The 19,785-nt window shown below is 47.4% G+C and overlaps 1 protein-coding gene across 1 annotated transcript in view; it reads left to right on the forward strand.

The window, feature by feature from the left end:
• LOC129711062 (phospholipid-transporting ATPase ABCA1-like) overlaps positions 1-13,728 on the forward strand; it is a 136,899-nt gene extending 123,171 nt beyond the window's left edge. Inside the window, exons 42-50 of the mRNA XM_055658424.1 lie at positions 514-634; positions 1,451-1,513; positions 4,143-4,249; positions 4,914-5,055; positions 5,844-5,978; positions 7,459-7,562; positions 8,382-8,474; positions 10,678-10,921; positions 13,338-13,728. Of these exons, the coding sequence (XP_055514399.1) occupies positions 514-634; positions 1,451-1,513; positions 4,143-4,249; positions 4,914-5,055; positions 5,844-5,978; positions 7,459-7,562; positions 8,382-8,474; positions 10,678-10,921; positions 13,338-13,478 (1,150 nt within the window). The 3' untranslated portion in view covers positions 13,479-13,728. The remainder of the gene's footprint in view (positions 1-513; positions 635-1,450; positions 1,514-4,142; positions 4,250-4,913; positions 5,056-5,843; positions 5,979-7,458; positions 7,563-8,381; positions 8,475-10,677; positions 10,922-13,337) is intronic.
• The last annotated feature ends 6,057 nt before the right edge of the window (positions 13,729-19,785 follow it).

Here is a 19,785-nt window from a genome sequence, read left to right on the forward strand (position 1 = left end):
GATCCGGAATATGACCCCAAGTGAGAGTTTAGAGATGCAGCATGGAAACAGGCCCTTCGACCCACCGAGTCCGTGCCGACCAGCGATCGCCTGTACACTCGCTTTCTGTCATCCCACTTTCGCACCCTACACACCGGGGACAATTTACAGAAGCTAACGAGCCTCCAAACCAGCGCGTCTTTGGAATGTGGGAGGAAACCGGAGCGCCCGGAGAAAACCTGCATGGTCACGGCTAGAAGGTGCAAACTCCGCACCGACAGCACCCGCAGTCAGGATCGAACCCGGGTCTCTGGCGCTGACAGGCAGCAAATCTGCCGCCGTGCCGCCAGAAGCGGAGGTGATGCGCGGAGGTAATTTAGTGTCACATGTGCAAACGTGAGGCAAATGTGTAACGGTGTGTTTACTGTAATTATTCATGGGGTAACACACACACACAGGGGGTAAAGGCTTGTGGATTTTTTTCTTTGTTTTTGGGATAAATTCAGCAGCTGATCCACTGCGTTCCCTCCACAGGCCGATGGCGTTGAAGCTTCTCCCGTGGGAAACAGAAGATGAAGATGTCGCCAGAGAGAGGCAAAGGGTCTTGTACGGTGGGACCGAGGGCGACATTCTGGTTATCAAAGATCTCACCAAGGTAAAAGGACGTTTACTCTATCAACAACTTTCATCGGGTGACTGCTTCTGTTGACTTGACTTTGGACAGTCACGGTGGCGCGTACAGCGGTAGAGTCGCTGCCTCACAGCGAATGCAGCGCCGGAGACCCGGGTTCGATCCCGGCTACGGGTGCCGTCTGTACGGAGTTTGTACGTCCTCCCCGTGACCTGCGTGGGTCTTCTCCGAGATCTTCGGTTTCCTCCCGCACTCCAAAGACGTGCAGGTTTGTAGGTGAATTGGCTTGGTGTAAATGTACAAAATGTCCAACAATACCTGGGTGCCGTGGAGAGAAGGGCTCCCCACTACCAACGCGTACAGTATATGCCTCTTGACCAATGTCTTCAAATTGAGAATCAAAAGTGCTGCAAATACTCAGCAGGTCCAGCCACACCAGTGGGAGAAAACCAGAGTTATGCCCCTGTCCCACTTAGGAAACCTGAACTGGAAACCTCTGGAGACTTTGCGCCCCACCCAAGGTTTCCGCGCGGTCCCCGGAGGTTGCAGGTGGTTGCCGGAGGTTGCAGGTAGTGGAAGCAGGTAGGGAGACTGACAAAAACCTCCGGGAACCTCACGGAAACCTTGGGTGGGGTGCAAAGTCTCCAGAGGTTTCCGTTCAGGTTTCCTAAGTGGGACAGGGGCATTAACCAACATTCTCGGTCAAAGATCTTTCTTTTCCACTGTGTGTCTACCATTGACCGTGAGAAGTCGGAGCAAGGCTTTTCTGTATTAGCTATCAACAAAACCACAAAGCTGCTGCCTTGTCCAGCCATTAAAAATCACTTCATTTCTCTCCAGGTTTACAGAAGGAAAAAGAAACCGGCCGTGGATAGATTGTGTGTGGCCATTCCCCCAGGAGAGGTGAGTGATGGCTGACATGACAGAATATGGGCATCTTCAACTCATTGGATTGTTGTCTCACTTCAAGTAGTATGAATATTGATTTCTCCAACTTCCAGTAACCCTGGCATCCCACCCCTCCCCCTCTCCCCCAACTCTCTCTCCATCCCTTCCCCACCCAAGTTGTACCAGCTTCAAAGTCATCTTGTTGAGTCTCATTGTCAGTAACACGTTTTCACCTAGCACACCGCTAACAATGGCCTCTCTCTCCATGGCCGTCTATGTCTCTCGTTTCCCTTTCCTCTGACTCTCTGTCTGAAGAAGGGTCTCGACCCGAGACGACACGTGTTCCCTCTCCCCAGAGATGCTGTCTGACCCACTCAGTTACTCTGGCTTTATGTGCCTGTCTTTAGCTTAAACCAGCATCTGCAGTTCCTTCCTGCACATCAATCTGCCAGCACTGGATATCATTAACTGTACGTCCATTGATGTTGCTGGGAAGTGTAGTTGTAGAATCGTCAAGTTTGGGGGACATTTGAATCAGCTCGGTGCCTTTTCTATTGTTGGAAGTACCTAATAAAACAGTACCTCCTTGGGTTACACAAAAAAGCTGGAGAAACGCAGCGGGTGCAGCAGCATCTATGGAGCGAAGGAAATAGGCAACGTTTCGTCCCGAAACGTTGCCTATTTCCTTCGCTCCATAGATGCTGCTGCACCCGCTGAGTTTCTCCAGCTTTTTTGTGTAACCTTCAATTCTCCAGCATCTGCAGTTCCTTCTTAAACAATACCTCCTTGGGTATTTTTACATGTACCAAGAACCGATGTGTTTAAGAGTGAGTCCAATATCCACAAGAACCAAATCAAGCTGATCAAATATTTTAGGTTTAAGAAGGAACTGCCGATGCTGGAAAGTCGAAGGTAGACAAAAATGCTGGAGACAATAGCCAACAGACAACAGGTGCAGGAGTAGGCCATTCGGCCCCTCGAGCCAGCACCGCCATTCAATGTGATCATGGCTGATCATCCCCAATCAGTACCCCGTTCCTGCCTTCTCCCCATATCCCCTGGCTCCGCTATTTTTAAGAACCCTATCTAGCTCTCTCTTGAAAGCATCCAGAAAACCTGCCTCCACCGCCCTCTGAGGCAGAGAATTCCACACACTCACCACTCTCTGTGAGGAAAAATGTTTCCTCGTCTCCGTTCTAAATGGATTTCTCCTTATTCTTAAACTGTGGCCCCTGGTTCTGGACTCCCCCAACATCGGGAACATGTTTCCTGCCTCTAGCGTGTCCAAGCCCTTAACAATCTTATACGTTTCAACTCAGCGTTGTATTTTTCCTTCGCTCCATAGATGCTGCCTCACCCGCTGAGTTTCTTCAGCATTTTTGTCTATCAAATATTTTAGGTTCATTTATTGTCACACATACTGAGGTACAGTTTAAGCTTTTTTTTGTTGCATGCTATCCAGTCATCAAAAAAAACTATACATGATTACAATCAAACCATCCACAGTGTACTGACACAACATAAAGGGAATAATGTTTAGTGCAAGATAAAGTCCAACTAAAGATAGTCCAATGAGTTAAATGGGTGGTCAGGACTGCTCTCTAGTTGGTGATAGGATGGTTCAGTTGCCCGGAAGAAATTGGAGAAATAAATGGATATTTCTAATTTCTCTAAATTATTTTTTTAATGTATCTGAAGACGTTCTGGGCCGTGTAGTTCCAAGCAAAGGTGGCCATCAAGAAATAGCTGTTACCTGCAGTTACCTGCATTGTGTGGACTGTGAAGAGGATGTGTAAAGACTCTGTTATTTACAACCAGACACTCGGGTTTAATGAACATTGCATCATTGTGTTGGTTTGAAGTTGACCAAGGAATCTCCATCTCAACGTGTGATCTGCTCTCCATGTTGGCGACACGGGTAGCAAGCCACAAAACCCTGGAGTAACTCAGCGGAACAGGCAGCATCTCTGGGTAGAAGGAATGGGTGACATTACGATATTTGAGACCCTTCTTCGAAACGCCACCCATTCCTTCTCTCCAGAGATGCTGCCCGTCCCGCTGAGTTACTCCAGCATTTTGTGTCTTGTCTTCGGTGTGAAACCAGCATCGGCAGTTCCTTCCCACACATGGGATGCAAGAATAGGTTGCATTGTTACATAGGTTGTACTCGCTAGAATTTAGAAGATTGAGGGGGGATCTTATAGAAACTTACAGAATTCTTAAGGGGTTGGACAGGCTAGATGCAGGAAGATTGCTCCCGATGTTGGGGAAGTCCAGAACAAGGGGTCACAGTTTAAGGATAAGGGGGGAAATCTTTTAGGACCGAGATGAGAAAAACATTTTTTACACAGAGTGGTGAATCTGTGGAACTCTCTGCCACCGAAGGTAGTTGAGGCCAGTTCATTGGCTATATTTAAGAGGGAGTTAGATGTGGCCCTTGTGGCTAAAGGGATCAGGGGGTATGGAGAGAAGGCAGATACAGGATACTGAGTTGGATGATCAGCCATGATCATATTGAATGGCGGTGCAGGCTCGAAGGGCCGAATGGCCTACTCCTGCACCTATTTTCTATGTTTCTGTTGTATTGCACTGTTTTTTTTGGTTTGATAAATGAATCTCTCCTGAGCCGTCATTTCCATTGCAGTGTTTTGGACTTCTGGGGATCAACGGAGCTGGAAAAACATCGACCTTCAAGATGCTGACAGGAGACACTGAGGTCAGCAGTGGTGAGGCCTTCCTTGATGGATATAGGTACAAACTGCTTGGTGATTCCTGAAAATTAAACTGCTAAGCCAGTGGGCAATGTACAAGTGTCAAGTCAAGGGAGTTTGAGTGTCGAGTGTCCCAGAACGGAACAATGCAAATTTCACTTGCAGCATCGCACCAGATATCTGACCTCAGTACTCTGTAAAACCCATAATAAACAAAAGAAGGTTACGTGTATTTATTAATAAAACAGACAAATAAATAAACAATAATAGTGCAAAGGCAAGAAAAATAATGCCCCCAAGTCTAGAGAGTCCAGAGCCAATTTGGAAGGTTGTAGCATTTAATAGCCTGATGGTTGTTGGGAAGAAGCTGCTCTTGAAGCTGGATCCTACAGTTCTGAGGCTCCTGTACCACCTTCCCGATGGCGGGAGTGAAATGAGGGTGTGGCCAGGGTGGTGGAACTAGTGTAGACGGGGTTGGCATTACAAGATGGGCCAAAGGGCTTTGTTCCACGCTGGATGACTCTAGAACCTCGTGCCACCCAGAATAGAACCCGACCATGGAAATATCTGGAGTCTGGCGTGGTCCGACAGAGGGTGATGACTTGAAGTTGGAGCGGGAGAGGGTAACGCAGATAAAACTGGGGGATGAAGTTCCAACTTGTTGAGAGATTTTGCTCAGTGTCGAAGCTTCTTTCCTCTTCCAGCATCCTGTCCAACATCCAGAACGTGCACCAGAACACCGGCTACTGCCCCCAGTTTGATGCCATCAACAAACTGTTGACCGGCCGAGAACACCTCGAGTTCTACTCCCAGCTGCGTGGGATTCCCCAACACGAAGTTGCCAAGGTTTGTTGACCTTTATAAAGCCTAAAGGGCCTGTCCCACTTACGTGATTTTTTTTGGCGACTTGCCGGCACCCGTCATTGTCGCAGCGGGTAACTGAAAATCTTCAACATGTTGAAAATCCAGCGGCGACCAGAAAAGGGTATGACTCGGGCACCCTTTCTAAAGAAGGGTCTTAATCTGCAACGTCTCCCATTCCTTCTCTCCAGAGATGCTGCCTGACCCGCTGAGTTACTCCAGCATTTTGTGTCTGTCTAGTATTGTTTTCAACAGATGTATTTAAGAGAGAGTTTTACCCCATGTCCCACTGTACGAGTTCATTCCAAGAGTTCTCCCGAGTTTGCCCTGATTCGAACTCGGAGATTTACGGTAATGGCCGCTCGTTGGTACTCGGGGCTCTCGTGGACATTTTTCAACATGTTGAAAAATCTTCACGAGTCTTCCCGTGCTTACCCACCATTAGCAGGTCTTCCAGAGTACCTGCCGTTAGCGTTACGAGCCGCTAAGAGACGTCCCCGAGCTCCAACGTACCCGCTACGTTCATTCTCCGTGCTTACCATGAGTTTGATTTTTTTTTTCACTTGGGAGAGCTCTTGAATGAACTCGCACCGTGGGACAGGGCTATTAGATATAGCTCTTGGGGCTAAAGGAATCAAGGGATATGGGGGGGGGGAAGCAGGAACGGGGTACTGATTTTGGATGATCAGCCGCGATCATATTGAATGGCGGAGCTGCCTTGAAGGGTACCCCTGTCCTCCAGGTACTCCAACACCTATTTTCTATGTTTCTAGGTGACTGAATGGGGCATAAAGAAGTTGGGACTGTCCAGCTACGCGGATAGACCTTCTGGCACCTACAGTGGGGGCAACAAGAGGAAGCTGTCCACTGCCATCGCGCTCATCGGATGCCCGCCCGTCGTCTTCCTGGTTAGTGCGTTGCCCTCCGATCTGCAAATAACACACAACATGGCTGGTCATTTCCCCCCAGAGCTTCTACCCGTGTTAAAGTAAACGTCAGCACGGCGCTAGGAAAGGCACTGCAGGCGCGCAGCCAGAGAGCATCTAATAGAATATTAAACTGCTGAAGATTCACAACGTTCACTTAATCCTTTTAGATATCTTGCATCAGTCCTGTCCTCCAAGTGGAAACATCAATACTCCAAAGCTTCACCAAACCAGGATGGTTCAGGACCTCACTTTACAGATACAGCGCGGAAAGGGGCCCTTCAGCCCACCGAGTCCGCGCCGACCAGCGATCATCCCGTACACTATCACTATCCTACACACTAGGAACAATTCTACCAAAGCCAATTAACCTGCAAGTGTGGGAGGAAACTGGAGCACCCGGAGAAAGCTCGCATGGTCATGGGGAGAACGTGCAAACTTCGTACAGACAGCATCCGTAGTCGGGATTGAACTCTGGAGCTGTGAGGCAGCAACGCCACCGCTGCGCCACCGTGCCGCAGAAGTGGATCTTTGCTCAGTTTGCAATGCGTTGCCTTGAGACAAATTGGTGTAGGATGGAATCGAGGGTCTCTGGTGCTGTCTGCTTCAGAGAAGAAGAAAAAAGCTGTAGCGATGGAGAGGACTGGGCGAAGCTGCGATTTTCCCCCATCGGCGATGACTTATTTTAATTTTAATTTTTTATTTTATTAGAAGCAATTGTACAAGAATAAAGCAATCGACATGAAAGGCATACAAGTTCCCTATAGCTTCATTTTTAACATTAATACATAAATTTAAAAAAATAGAAGAAAGGAAAGAATGAAGATAAAAAGGAAAAATGCAAAAGAGAGAAGGAAAGACCCTTAAACTACCAAAGAAGTACAAGAAGAAAAAAGAGAAATGAGAAAAAAGAAGATGGAGATATGCCCCACTGTCCTTCTCCTCCCCCCGCTCACCCATCAGTTTTAACTTTGTGTTCAACCATTCTGTTGTTAAATAAATTCAGTGAAAGGAGACCATGTTTTGAAGAATTGGTCTACTTTTTCAGATCGGTGTTGACTTATTAGTGCCGTGCCAATGAGTCTGCAGGAGATACCGGTTATAACAGCCAGTTCAGTTGAGTTTATTGTCACGTGTACCGAGGTACAGTGAAAAGCTTTTTGTCGCCTGCTAACTGGTCAGCAGAAAGACAATACATGGATCCAATCGATCCATTTACTGTGTACAAGATGCATGATAAGGGAATAACGTTTAGTGCAAGGTAAAGCCAGCAAGGTCCTGGTCTGAGGGATGTCAAAGAGGTCGGAAGTAGTTCAGCACTGCTCTCTGGTTGTGGTAGGATGATTCATTTGTCTGAAAACAGCTGGGTAGAACCTTCCGGATAATGGGGTTGGGGGGGTAGGGAGACAAGTTGGACGAACAGGATTGTCTTAGGAATGGTTGCCGTTCTTTTCGTTGACAGGACGAACCTACAACTGGAATGGATCCCAAGGCCAGGCGATTCCTCTGGAACTGTATCCTGAGCGTCATCAAGGAAGGGCGATCGGTGGTCTTGACTTCACACAGGTGGGCCCTGGTCATGTTGCGATTTTAGACATGCAAGTAGTAGATGTTTGTGTTTCCAGATCTGCGTGCTTTCCCCTCCTTGACAGATCAGCCATGAATGAGTGGAAGAGTAGACTTGACGGGCTGAATGGCCTAATTTTGCTTGTGTAATAGACAATAGGTGCAGGGGTAGGCCATTTGGCCCTTCGAGCCAGCACCGCCATTCAATGTGATCATGGCTGATCATCCCCAATCAGTACCCCGTTCCTGCCTTCCCCCCATATCCCCTGACTCCGCTATTTTTAAGAGCCCTATCTAGCTCTCTCTAGAAAGCATCCAGAGAACCTGCCTCCATGAGGCAGAGAATTCCACAGTCTCACCACTCTCTGTGAGAAAAAGTGTTTCCTCGTCTCCGTTCTAAATGGCTTTCTCCTTATTCTTAAACTGTGGCCCCTGGTTCTGGACTCCCCCAACATCGGGAACATGTTTCCTGCCTCTAGCATGTCCAAGCCCCTAACAATCTTATATGTTTCAATGAGATTCACCTCTTGTCCTTCTAAACTCCAGAGTGTACAAGCCCAGCCGCTCCATTCTCTCAGCATATGACAGTCCCGCCATCCCGGGAATTAACCTTGTAAACCTACGCTGCACTCCCTCAATAGCAAGAAGGTCCTTCCTCAAATTAGGGGACCAAAACTGCACACGATACTCCAGGTGTGGTCTCACTAGGGCTCTGTACAACCTGCAGAAGGACCTCTTTGCTCGTATAGTGTATATTCTATGGGTAAAAGGGTTTTGATGTGACGTGTATATCTGACCATTGTTGTACTCCTGCTGCAGCATGGAGGAATGCGAGGCTCTGTGTACGCGGATGGCCATCATGGTGAATGGGCGGTTCCGCTGTCTGGGCAGCGTGCAACACCTGAAAAGCAGGTAAGGTCAACATGCCGTCCCTCTGCTCTCCAGTCGACTGACAACCAGACGTGCGGTATATAAGACCCGGAATCATTGATGCAAGCAGAACAATGCAATCGGGCGATCTTATAGAGGTGTACACAATCATGAGGGGAATAGATCGGGTAGACTCACAGAGTCTCTTGCCCCGAGTAGGGCAATCGAGAACCAGAGTACATAGGTTTAAGGTGAGAGGGGGGGGGAAAGATTTAATAGGAACCTGAAAGGCTACGTTTTTACACAAAGGATCTTCTTTCCTGTCCATCTTCCATGTTTCAAATGTTGACCTCGCCGTCATCGACCGTCATGAAAAGGACGCAAGCTTCCATCAACAATCACTTGTTGCAGTCGATGATGGTGGTAGCAAAATTAGCTCGGGATACTTCCAGTTTCCAGCCCTGCCACGTGAATGCTTCTGCTGTGGGGCCGCACACACAAAGGATGATTTGGGTGTATGGAAGGAGCTGCAGGAGGAGGTAGTTGAGGCAGGAACTGTCATAATGTTTATGAGACATTTGGCCAGGTGCATGGATAGTACAGCCTTAGAGGGATATATGGGCCAAGCGTGGGCTGGTGTAGATGGGGCATGTTGGTTGGCGAGGGCAAGTTTGGCACAAGGGCCTGGATCGGCACTGTGTGACTATCCTGCCCTAGGAAGTTTTGGTTAAGTCAGAGCCTTTCTATTATCTATGGGAGTAATCATTCCAGTTACAAGGACAGGACAGGACAAGGGTCACAGCTTAAGGATCAGGGGGAAATCCTTTAAAACCGAGATGAGAAGAACTTTTTTCACACAGAGAGTGGTGAATCCCTGGAACTCTCTGCCACAGAGGGTAGTCGAGGCCAGTTCATTGGCTATATTTAAGAGGGAGTTAGATGTGGCCCTTGTGGCTAAGGGGATCAGAGGGTATGGAGAGAAGGCAGGTACGGGATACTGAGTTGGATGATCAGCCATGATCATATTGAATGGCGGTGCAGGCTCGAAGGGCCGAATGGCCTACTCCTGCACCTAATTTCTATGGTCTATGTCTATGTTTCTGTTTAAGCACTGATTGATGAAATTGACCAAACAGCTGGCCCTGGCTGCTTTATTAAAGTCACCTGAGATGTCAAATGAAATAGTTTTTTGATGTCTCTTTCTGCAATGTCCTCTCCCACACTAGCCTGGCGCCTCTGTAGCTGCCTCCTACATCCCACCAGCCCCTCTCTCGATCAAATGAAATCTCTCTGCAAAATACCCAAGACCATCATAACCTCCAACTTGCTGCAAAGGAGCTCGCAGCTTCTCTGCATTGACAATGGAAAATATTCTCCATTATGCTCAACATCAACCCAGTGAGGGGGGAAAAGACTTAAAACAGCGATTGGGGTCAATCTCGAGAAAGTTCAAGTTATTGGCGACTGTGTTTGGAATTTATCTTCCAATTGAACAAAGGGCGGCGCACTGGTGGAGTTGCGGCCTCACAGCGACAGAGACGCGAGTTCCATCCTGATTACGGGCACTGTCTGTACGGAGTTTGTATATTCTCCCCATGACCTGCGTGGGTTTCCTCCGGCTGCTCCGGTTTCCTCCCAAACTCCAAAGACGTACAGGTCTGCAGGTTGATTGGTTTGGGTAAAATTGTAAATTGGCCATAGTGTGTTAGAATGTGTGTGTTAGAGTGTGTGTGTGTTAGTGTGTGTGTGTGTGTGTGTGTTAGTGTGTGTGTGTTAGTGCATGTGTGTGTTAGTGCATGTGTGTGTTAGTGCATTGTGTGTGTGTGTGTTAGAGTGTGTGTGTGCATGTTAGAGTGTGTGTGTGTGTGTGTAAAGTCAAGTTTATTTGTCACATACACATACGAGATGTGCAGTGAAATGAAAGTGGCAATGCTCGCGGACTGTTGTGCAAAAGTTAAACAACAAAACAACCAAACAAATTATAAACCCAATCATAACACACATATATTCGTTTACATAATAAAATATAAAATGTGTGTGTTCGAGTGTGTGTGTGTGTATGTTAGAGTGTGTGTGTTAGAGTGTGTGCGTGTGTTAGAGTGTGTGTGTTAGAGTGTGTGTGTGTGGGTGTGTGTGTTAGTGATTGTGATTGTGAGAGGGGATCGCTGTGGGCCAAAGGGCCTGTTTCCGCGCTGTATCTCCAATGTCTAAAGTGAAGTGTCAAAGCCTAGATGTTTGTCGCCAGGTTTGGAGACGGCTACACCATCATCCTGAGGAGGCATTGCTCTGCACTGGACGTGTCCCCTGTGGAGGAGTTCATGACGAGTACGTTCCCAGGCTGTATATTGAAGGAGAAGCACCACAGCATGCTGCAGTACCAGATACCGGCCAGCTGCTGCTCCTTGGCCAAAATCTTCAGCGCACTCACAAACAACAAAGAAAAGCTGAAGATTGAAGACTATTCCGTGTCGCAAACAACCTTGGATCAAGTAAGAGCTAATGTCCCCAGGTTCACCAGGGCCACGTTACTCTTCCCACCTACCCGGTGGGATGGTTGTGTTCAAGAAGGAACTGCAGATGCTGGAAAATCGAAGGTTGACAAAAATGCTGGAGAAACTCAGCAGGGTGCAGCAGCATCTATGGAGCGAAGGAAATAGGCAACGTTTCGGGCCGAAACCGAAGGGTTTCGGCCCGAGACGTTGCCTTTCGGCCCGAAACGTTGCCTATTTCCTTCCCGAAACGTTGCATACAAAACGTTGTCTCTTTCCTTCCCGAAACGTTGCCTATTTCCTTCACGAAACGTTGCCTCTTTCCTGCCCGAAACGTTGCCTATTTCCTTCCCGAAACTTCCCGAAACGTTGCCTCTTTCCTTCCCGAAACGTTGCCTATTTCCTTCCCGAAACGTTGCCTCTTTCCTTCCCGAAACGTTGCCTCTTTCCTTCCCGAAACGTTGCCTATTTCCTTCCCGAAACGTTGCCTATTTCCTTCCCGAAACGTTGCCTATTTCCTTCCCGAAACGTTGCCTATTTCCTTCCCGAAACGTTGCCTATTTCCTTCCCGAAACGTTGCCTATTTCCTTCCCGAAACGTTGCCTCTTTCCTTCCCGAAACGTTGCCTCTTTCCTTCCCGAAACGTTGCCTCTTTCCTTCCCGAAACGTTGCCCGTTTCCTTCCCGAAACGTTGCCTTTCCTTCCCGAAACGTTGCCTATTTCCTTCGCTCCGTAGATGCTGCTGCTGCACCCGCTGAGTTTCTCCAGCATTTATGTCTACCTGGTGGGACTATTCACTGACCTGCCTCCATGGTCCCCTCTGTCCATGGCCTAGAAGTGCACAGAGTGCCATGATTATCAATGCTAAATCCTGTTGCTGAGAGTTTTGCCACTGGAGTCATCGAGTGATACAGCATGGAAACAAACCCTTCGGCCCAACTTGCCCACACTGGCCAACATGTCCCAGCTGCATTAGTCCCACCTGCCCGCATCTGGTCCATATCCCATCAAACCTGTCCTATCCATGAACCTGTCTAACTGTTTCTTAAACGTTGGGGAAAGTCCCAGCCTCAACTACCTCCTCTGGCAGCTCGTTCCATACACCCACCACCCTTTGTGTGAAAAAGTTACCCCTCAGATTCCTATTAAATTATTTCCCCCTCACCTTAACCCCTTGTCCTCTATTCCTCGATTCACCTACGCTGAGCAAGAGACTCTGTCTTCTACCCGATCTATTCCTCTTATTATTTTATGCACCTCCAGAAGATCACCCCCTCATCCTCCTGTCCTCCAAGGAATAGAGTCCAAGCCTATTCAAACTCTTCCTGTAGCTCAGACCCTCTAGTCCTGGCAACATCCCCGTAAATTTAAGATCGACACAAAAAGCTGGAGTAACTCAGCGGGACAGAGAGCATCTCTGGAGAGAAGGAATGGGTGACGTTTCGAGTCGCCACCTGTCTGAAGAAGAGTCGCCCATTCCTTCTCTCCAGAGATGCTGCCTGTCCCGTTGAGTTACTCCAGCACTTTGTGTCTATCTTCAGTTTAAACCAGCATCTGCAGTTCCTTCCTGCACATCCTCGTAAATCTTCGGTATACCCGTTCCAGCACTACCCATAACATTTTTTTAAGGATAGTGGAATATTAACTCTCTTTCTCTTTCCGCAAATTCTGCCTGAATTGATTGTACATTTTCTATTTTTAAATCATAATAAATAATTAATGACTATATATTAAAATAAACATTCAGTTGATTACTGTAGAAAGAAGGAACTGCAAATGCTGGTTTACAAATAAAGACACACAGTGCTGGAGTAACTCACCGGGTCAAGCAGTATCTCTGGCGAACATTGATAGGTGACATTTCGGGTCAATAGACAATAGGTGCAAGAGTAGGCCATTCGGCCCTTCGAGCCTTCACTGTGATCATGGCTGATCGTCCACAATCAGTACCCCCTTCTTCAGGCTGATCAAGTCCCGGCCTGATGCGTCAGACATCCATTTTCTCCAGAGATTGTAAATGATCAGCCATGAACTGCCACTGAAGGTAGTTGAGGCCAGTTCATTGACTATATTTAAGAGGGAGTTAGATGTGGCCCTTGTGGCTAAAGGGATCAGGGGGTATGGAGAGAAGGCAGGTATGGGATACTGAGTTGGATGATCAGCCATGATCATATTGAATGGCGGTGCTGGCTCGAAGGACCGAATGGCCTACTCCTGCACCTATTTTCTATGTTTCTATGATCACATTGAATGGTGGTGCTGGCTTGAAGGGCCAAGTGGCCTACTCCGGCACCTATTGTCTATTGAGATGCTGCCTAACCCGATGAGTTACTCCAGCACTTTGTGTCTTTTTTTCCAGTTGAGTGCTGATATTTTCCACTGCGCTATTTTAACTCTTGTCTTTTTCTCCTCCCAGGTATTTGTCAATTTTGCCAAGGATCAGAATGAAGAGGAATATTTAAAGGACGTCGTAACACACGGGTCACAGTACAAGGAAACAGTAAAGCGCATCAGAACCTTCCTAGCAGATGAGAATGTGAGAGAGAGCTCCGTGTGATCTGGGTGTGAACGAAAACGCGTACAGGAGAATCCAAAACGCCGCGAGTCGAGGGATTGTGGCCGGACTGAGCAGTCAGTCACAGGGCAAACCTGCCCACTCCTCTGTAAGGACTCTGTTCACCGCGACCACCCAATGCCCAGCATCACCTCCTATCATTGCCTCCTCCCACCCCTTCGCCCCCTCCGCTGCCTGGTCCAGCCCACCCCAGCCCAACCCACCCCAGCAAACTCCACCCTATCCCACTGCACCCCACTCCACCCCACCCCACCCCACTCCACTCCCCCCCATCCCACACCACCCCACCCCACCCACCCTACCCACCCCCCCCCATCCCCCCCACCCCCCAGCCCACCGCACCCCACAAACCCACCCCACCCCACTGCCCCCCCTACACCCCACACCACCCCCCCCATCCCTACCCCCCACTCTACCACCCCACACCACCCCACTCTACCCCCACTCCACCCCACTCTACCCCACTCACCCACCCCTCCCCACCCACCACCCCACCCCACAGGGTGTGACTCTGATTTCATTACCATTCATTGACAGGATGAAAACAAAGCTTTTATTTTTAAAAACTATTCCTTTCTGTATTTGTATGAATGATGAAACTCATGTACAGAAAAAAATTATTTATACTGTTTCCTCCTTGACTTTCAGTGTTTTTTAAGCTTTTTAGCTCTTGCAGCACATGTTGTTTACCTGGCACTTTATTCCTTGGAATGATCTGAAATTGAATGCTAGCAGGTTGCTGAATTGTTGTAAACCTCTATTTATTTTCCTTCCCTGGCCCCACAGTTGACTGGGCGACCCACTCAGCTGATGCAAGCTGCCAGGCGAGGAAGTAAAGAAGGTGGATTAATTGGCAATTAATTCCTAGAATCCACTAGGAATTCCTAGAATCAATCTAGGATTTTTATTATTGGCAATAGATAAGGGGAGAAGTCTAGGGCCCGTCCCACTTCCGGGTTTTTTTTTTCGGCAACTTGCCGGCACAGTCAATAGACAATAGGTGCAGGAATAGGCCATTTGGCCCTTTGAGCCAGCACTGCCATTCAATGCGAGTCGCAGCAGGTCGGCAAAGATTTTCACCATGTTGAAAATCCAGCGGCGACCAGATAAAGGTACGACTCTTTGGGCGACCGCTCACGGCCATACAGACATCACCACGCGACATCGCTGGATGTTGAACATTTGGACAATTTTCAGCGACTATGATGGAGTGCAAGCAAGTCGCCGAAAAGAATTGCGTAAGTGGGAAAGGCCCTTAAAGGAAATTGGAGGGGGCTCATTAGACTCGTTATGCTGGGTTGACTGAATCTGCAAGTAGATAGTATCCAAGCCTTAACTGAACTGCTGAGAATTGAATGATAGAAAGCAGCCTTGACTGTCAATTGCAACCTCTCTCCTCCTTTCCAATTTCCAATTCTGGCTGTGTTGCTCGGATCATTGTGCATTTCATTTACAGAGGGCAGCGCAGTGGCGCATCGCTAGAGTTGCTGCCCTTGCAGAGCCAGAGACCCGGGTCCCAGGTTCGATCCTGACTACGGGTACTGTCTGTACGGAGTTTGTACGCTCTCCCCGTGACCGCGTGATCTTTCTCTGGGTGCTCTGGTTTCCTCCCACATCCCAAAGCCGTGCCCAGGTTAATTGGCTTGGTATTTTGAATTGTCACTACGGGTGTGTGTGTCTGTATAGGAGTGTTGTACGCTGGTCGGCCTCACCGAAGGGCCTGTCATATTTCTCAAACTGTATCAGTCGGTAGATGCTAAACAGCACTTGAATCAACAGCATTAACTCACTCTAACACACAGATTTTCTAACACGCATTCATTAAAAAATAGACCAGTTAATGTAAAAATAAGCGACATTCCTTAGCCATAATTGCTCCCATCAAATACAATACACAGTTACACACCACAGCATAGATCTGCAACTGAAGTGTGTTTTTTTTTTTTTTTTTTTTTAAATGGCAGCTTTACAAAATTTTTGTTTTTTGCCAAACTGCGTTATAATCGATGAAGTGTGGTCATTGTCTTTGTTTGAGACATGTGGCAGTTACTTTTCACACTGGAATCTCTAGCACAGGAATAATGTCCAGAGAGTTTGCTCTACTGATGTTGGTTGCAGGACATCAAGATAATTCCCCTGCTTTTCAAGTAGTGCAGTGAGACCTTTATGGATGGCGCAGTGGTAGAGTTGCTGCCTTACAGTGCCAGAGCCTGGATTCTATCCTGATTTGGTGCTGTCTGTGCGGAGTTTGTACGTTCTCCCTTTGACCACGTGGGTTTTCTCCGGGTGCTCCGGTTTCCTCCCACACTCCAAAGATGTGGAGGTTTGTAGGTTAATTGGTTTTGGTAAGTTGTAAAATTGTCCCTCGTATGCGAGTGTGTAGGATCGTGCTAGTGTACGGGGTGATCGTTGGTCAGCGCGGACTCGGTGGGCCGAAGTGCCTGTTTCTGCGCTGTATGTCTAAAGTATTTAATATCCACTTGAAGGGAGATCGTCTCAGTTCAACCCTTGATCTAATAGATGGTGCGTTCATGAGTCCAGCAGTCCTTTAGTGTTTATCTTGGGGCCTTGTACAGCATGAACACTGAAACATGAATCCAGACCTATTGAATCAAGAGAAGGTTGTGATCAATCATAGACGCATAGAAAATAGGTGCAGGAGGAGGCCATTCAGCCCATCGAGCCTGCACCACCATTCTTTCTGATCATGGCTGATCGCCCACAATCAGTACCCCGTGCCTGCCTTCTCCCCATATCCCTTGATTCTGCTATCCCCTAGAGCTCTATCTAACTATCTTTTAAATTCATACAGTGATTTGGCCTCCACTGCCTTCTGTGGCGGGGAATTCCACAAATTCACAACACTGGCTGAAAGGAATTTTTTTTTTTCCTCACCTCAGTTTTTAATGGCCTCCCCTTTATTCTTAGGCTGCGGCCCCTAGTTCTGGTCTCCCCCATCATTGGGAAAAAAATTCCTGTATCTAGCTTGTCCAGTCCTTTTATAATTTTTTTAATTACATTTCTATTCAACGAATCCTGTTGCGGGCAGGGTCTGCTATGTTTAGCTTCTATTGAGTCAATTAAAATCAAATGCACAATGTTCACAGCTGGCTTTGGATTAGAAAGGGGAGACATGGAGGTTGAAATTGGTAACACTGAATTGTCAGTGTAGATGAAGTGCTGAAGTGGCCGGAGACAAGATTACTGTCCCTGGACCACACCGCAAAGGACTTTAAACAACTTGCATCTACTGGAAATTCTACCCAGAGATTGTACTGTGAATTCAACATCACGTCACCCATGGGGCATCTTCATCCAAAGATGCATTTTACAAAGAGGGCCATTTGTAAAGCAGCTGCTTCACATTGACTGTGAAAGTTACAGGTTTATTTTATAGCTGTTTATACTCGTTAACCCAGCAGGAATTTTCACCTTCCTGGCGTCTGCAGGATTCTTGGTGCCAGCAATGATCCCTGCACACCACCGATACGATATAGCTGCGACGAAAGCTCCACTGTGCATTAATCTGGACAATTGTCCCATTCCTTCAGTCTTCCCTTCCCTATAGTCCCACACGTTAGGCACTTCCCACTACGGTGCTGCCTGGTGGTGAAGAGCTGCAGATAAGCCAGCGTTTAGAAACTAGCCAACAATCAGTATGCAACGGATATTCTTTGCTATTTTGCGCTTCTGTGACTTTGCACTTTAGTATTTGAGGACTGTAATAAGCGGCAAAATAAGGGGCAGAGAAGAAAAAGCCACGTGTGTGTGTATGTGAATTGCCAGCAGGGCAAATAAAGCAATCGCAAAATTAGAAAGTTGAATAAATCAGGAATTAGTTCCTCCAATTCTTTCCATTAGTCTGCTGAAAGAGAAAGAAAGTCTGGAGACGGGGTTAGTTTGTGCTCAAAATATTGGTCAGTTCAACGAGAGGAAAATTCCACGTCAATTTTTTTTTTTTTTTTTTAAAGCATCATTTTTATTAATCGCAGGCAGACCCCTGTACCCAGTATCAGTGAGTCTGGAGCTCATAAGTTATAGGTGTGGAATTAGGCCATTCGGCCCATCAAAAGTCTACTCCGCCATTCAATCATGGCTGATCTATCTCTCCCTCTCAACCCCATTCTCCTGACACCTTTACTAATCAAGAATCTCCGCCTTAAAAAAAAGACCCAATGGCTTGGCCTCCACAGCCGCGTGTACCCAGGGGGTCTGTTGACCCTTTACTCATTGGGTATCAATGGGTCTGGAGCCTGAGGGCTAGATGCAAAGCCTTGACCTATGCAATGTTTCCTATGAAGCCACTCAGGGAAGTTCCTTTGCACCAGTTACACTGGAGTAGCCCTGTGAGGAATGAAGCCACCCTACTCACGGGTCTTTGCCCAAAAAGCTCCCGTCGGAAACCCCATCCATCTCCCTCTCCTTGAAACCGGAGAAATGTTTTGAGTAGCAACAAAGGTACCCTGAAGAAAAAATGCTGCTGCTTCACTTGCACAAGTTTAGGGGATAAAGATGTAACGTTATGTGTGGGATATTTTGGAGGGCGTTTGGCAGTCGACTGAATGGGGCCCTGGTGTGGAACCTGCAATGTAGGAGCGATCAGTTCTACACTGAGCACAAATGGTCTATCTTGCTCGAACTCAATCATCATGACAGCAGCTTTGAGGAAGAGTCCTGGTCTGTTTGTGTGTGGGACAGAGGGGCCTATGCTTGACCTTGGTGTCTGCATACTTAGCCAGACTTGTCCGGGGCAACAGTCTAGTCGCCCTGACTGAGAGCGGTTGTTGCGGCTCTCTGGGACTACAGTTGTGTGTTGCTATTGGGGACGCAGCCACCGCTACTAAAGCCCAGCTCGTCAACTGACTTCATGGCTCATGATTGATCGAATCGACCTCGGAGATTTTGAAAACTAAATATTCGTAGAATGTCGTGTTTAAGTAGGAACCGCAGATGCTGGGGGAAAATCGAAGGTAGATAAAAAAAAAATGCTGGAGGAACTCAGCGGGCGAGGTAGCATCTATGGAGCGAAGGAATAGGTGACGTTTCGGGTCGAGACCCTTCGAAGAAGGGTCTCGATCCGAAACATCACCTATTCCGTCTTCGAAGGGTCTCGACCCAAAACGTCACCTATTCCTTCTACGAAGAAGGGTCTCGATCCGAAACATCACCTATTCCTTCCTCGAAGGGTCTCGAACCGAAACGCCACCTATTCCTTCGCTCCACAGATGCTGCCTCACCCTCTTGAGTTCCTCCAGCATTTTTATCTACCTTCATGGAATGTCATGGTGATCCCGAGCGGGAGACACTGAAGATCGGTTCCGGATGGAGTTTGTCCAAATCACATTCCAGTGTTCTTGAGATCATTTAATGGTTGAAATATCATTCCTTCCGAGTACACAATGCACAAGAATGACGTACGTGTAGATTGAGCCGATGTATTCCCTTTCTCAAGCTGCTGTTAAAGTTGCCTCTGTTCCTGGTCCCACTCATTATTAATATTGTATTGGACTGTGTACACATTTTGACAAAATAAAGCAAGATCTACAACTGAGAAAGTGCTTGCCGTGGATGCTTTCGTTTTTGTCCTGGGTCGATTGGGGAAAAGTGTGAATACAAGTCAAGTTCCCACCCTGGACACAACCTGTTCCACCTGCTGCCCTCTGGCAGACGGTACAGGTCTTTCAAAACTCGCACAAACAAACTGGGAGACAGCTTCTACCCCATAGCCATACGTGAACTTAACAATGCAAAATAAGAAATAACACTCACATTCAACTGAATGGTTCTACCTCAGCTGCTATTGTTATTTATCTGTAATTTTTTTTTTAATATGTATATATTTTTACCTTTTCTTATATATTTAAAATTGCTCTTGTGAATCGCACCGTGGGGTTGACTTTTAAATTTCGTTGTACCATGTGCAATGACAATAAAGAGATTCATTCATTCATTCATTTATCACATACACATACGAGATGTGCAGTGAAATGAAGAGTGGCGATGCTCGCGGACTTTGTGCAAAAAACAAACAAACAACCAAACAAACTACAAACAGAATTGAATAGAATCACATATTCTTTTACATATTACATATTGTGGGAGGAAGGAAATTGGGGGGTTTTGCATGTATTGCCAGTTGTACCGTGGTGCTGCCAGTCTCTGGAAGAGACGGAGGTTACACAAAAAAGCTGGAGAAACTCAGCGGGTGCAGCAGCATCTATGGAGCGAAGGAAATAGGCAACGTTTCGGGCCGAAACCCTTCTTCAGACATAGATACTGCTGCACCCGC

The sequence above is a fragment of the Leucoraja erinacea genome, chromosome 29 (genome assembly GCF_028641065.1).
Source record: "Leucoraja erinacea ecotype New England chromosome 29, Leri_hhj_1, whole genome shotgun sequence".
Lineage (NCBI taxonomy): Eukaryota > Metazoa > Chordata > Chondrichthyes > Rajiformes > Rajidae > Leucoraja > Leucoraja erinaceus.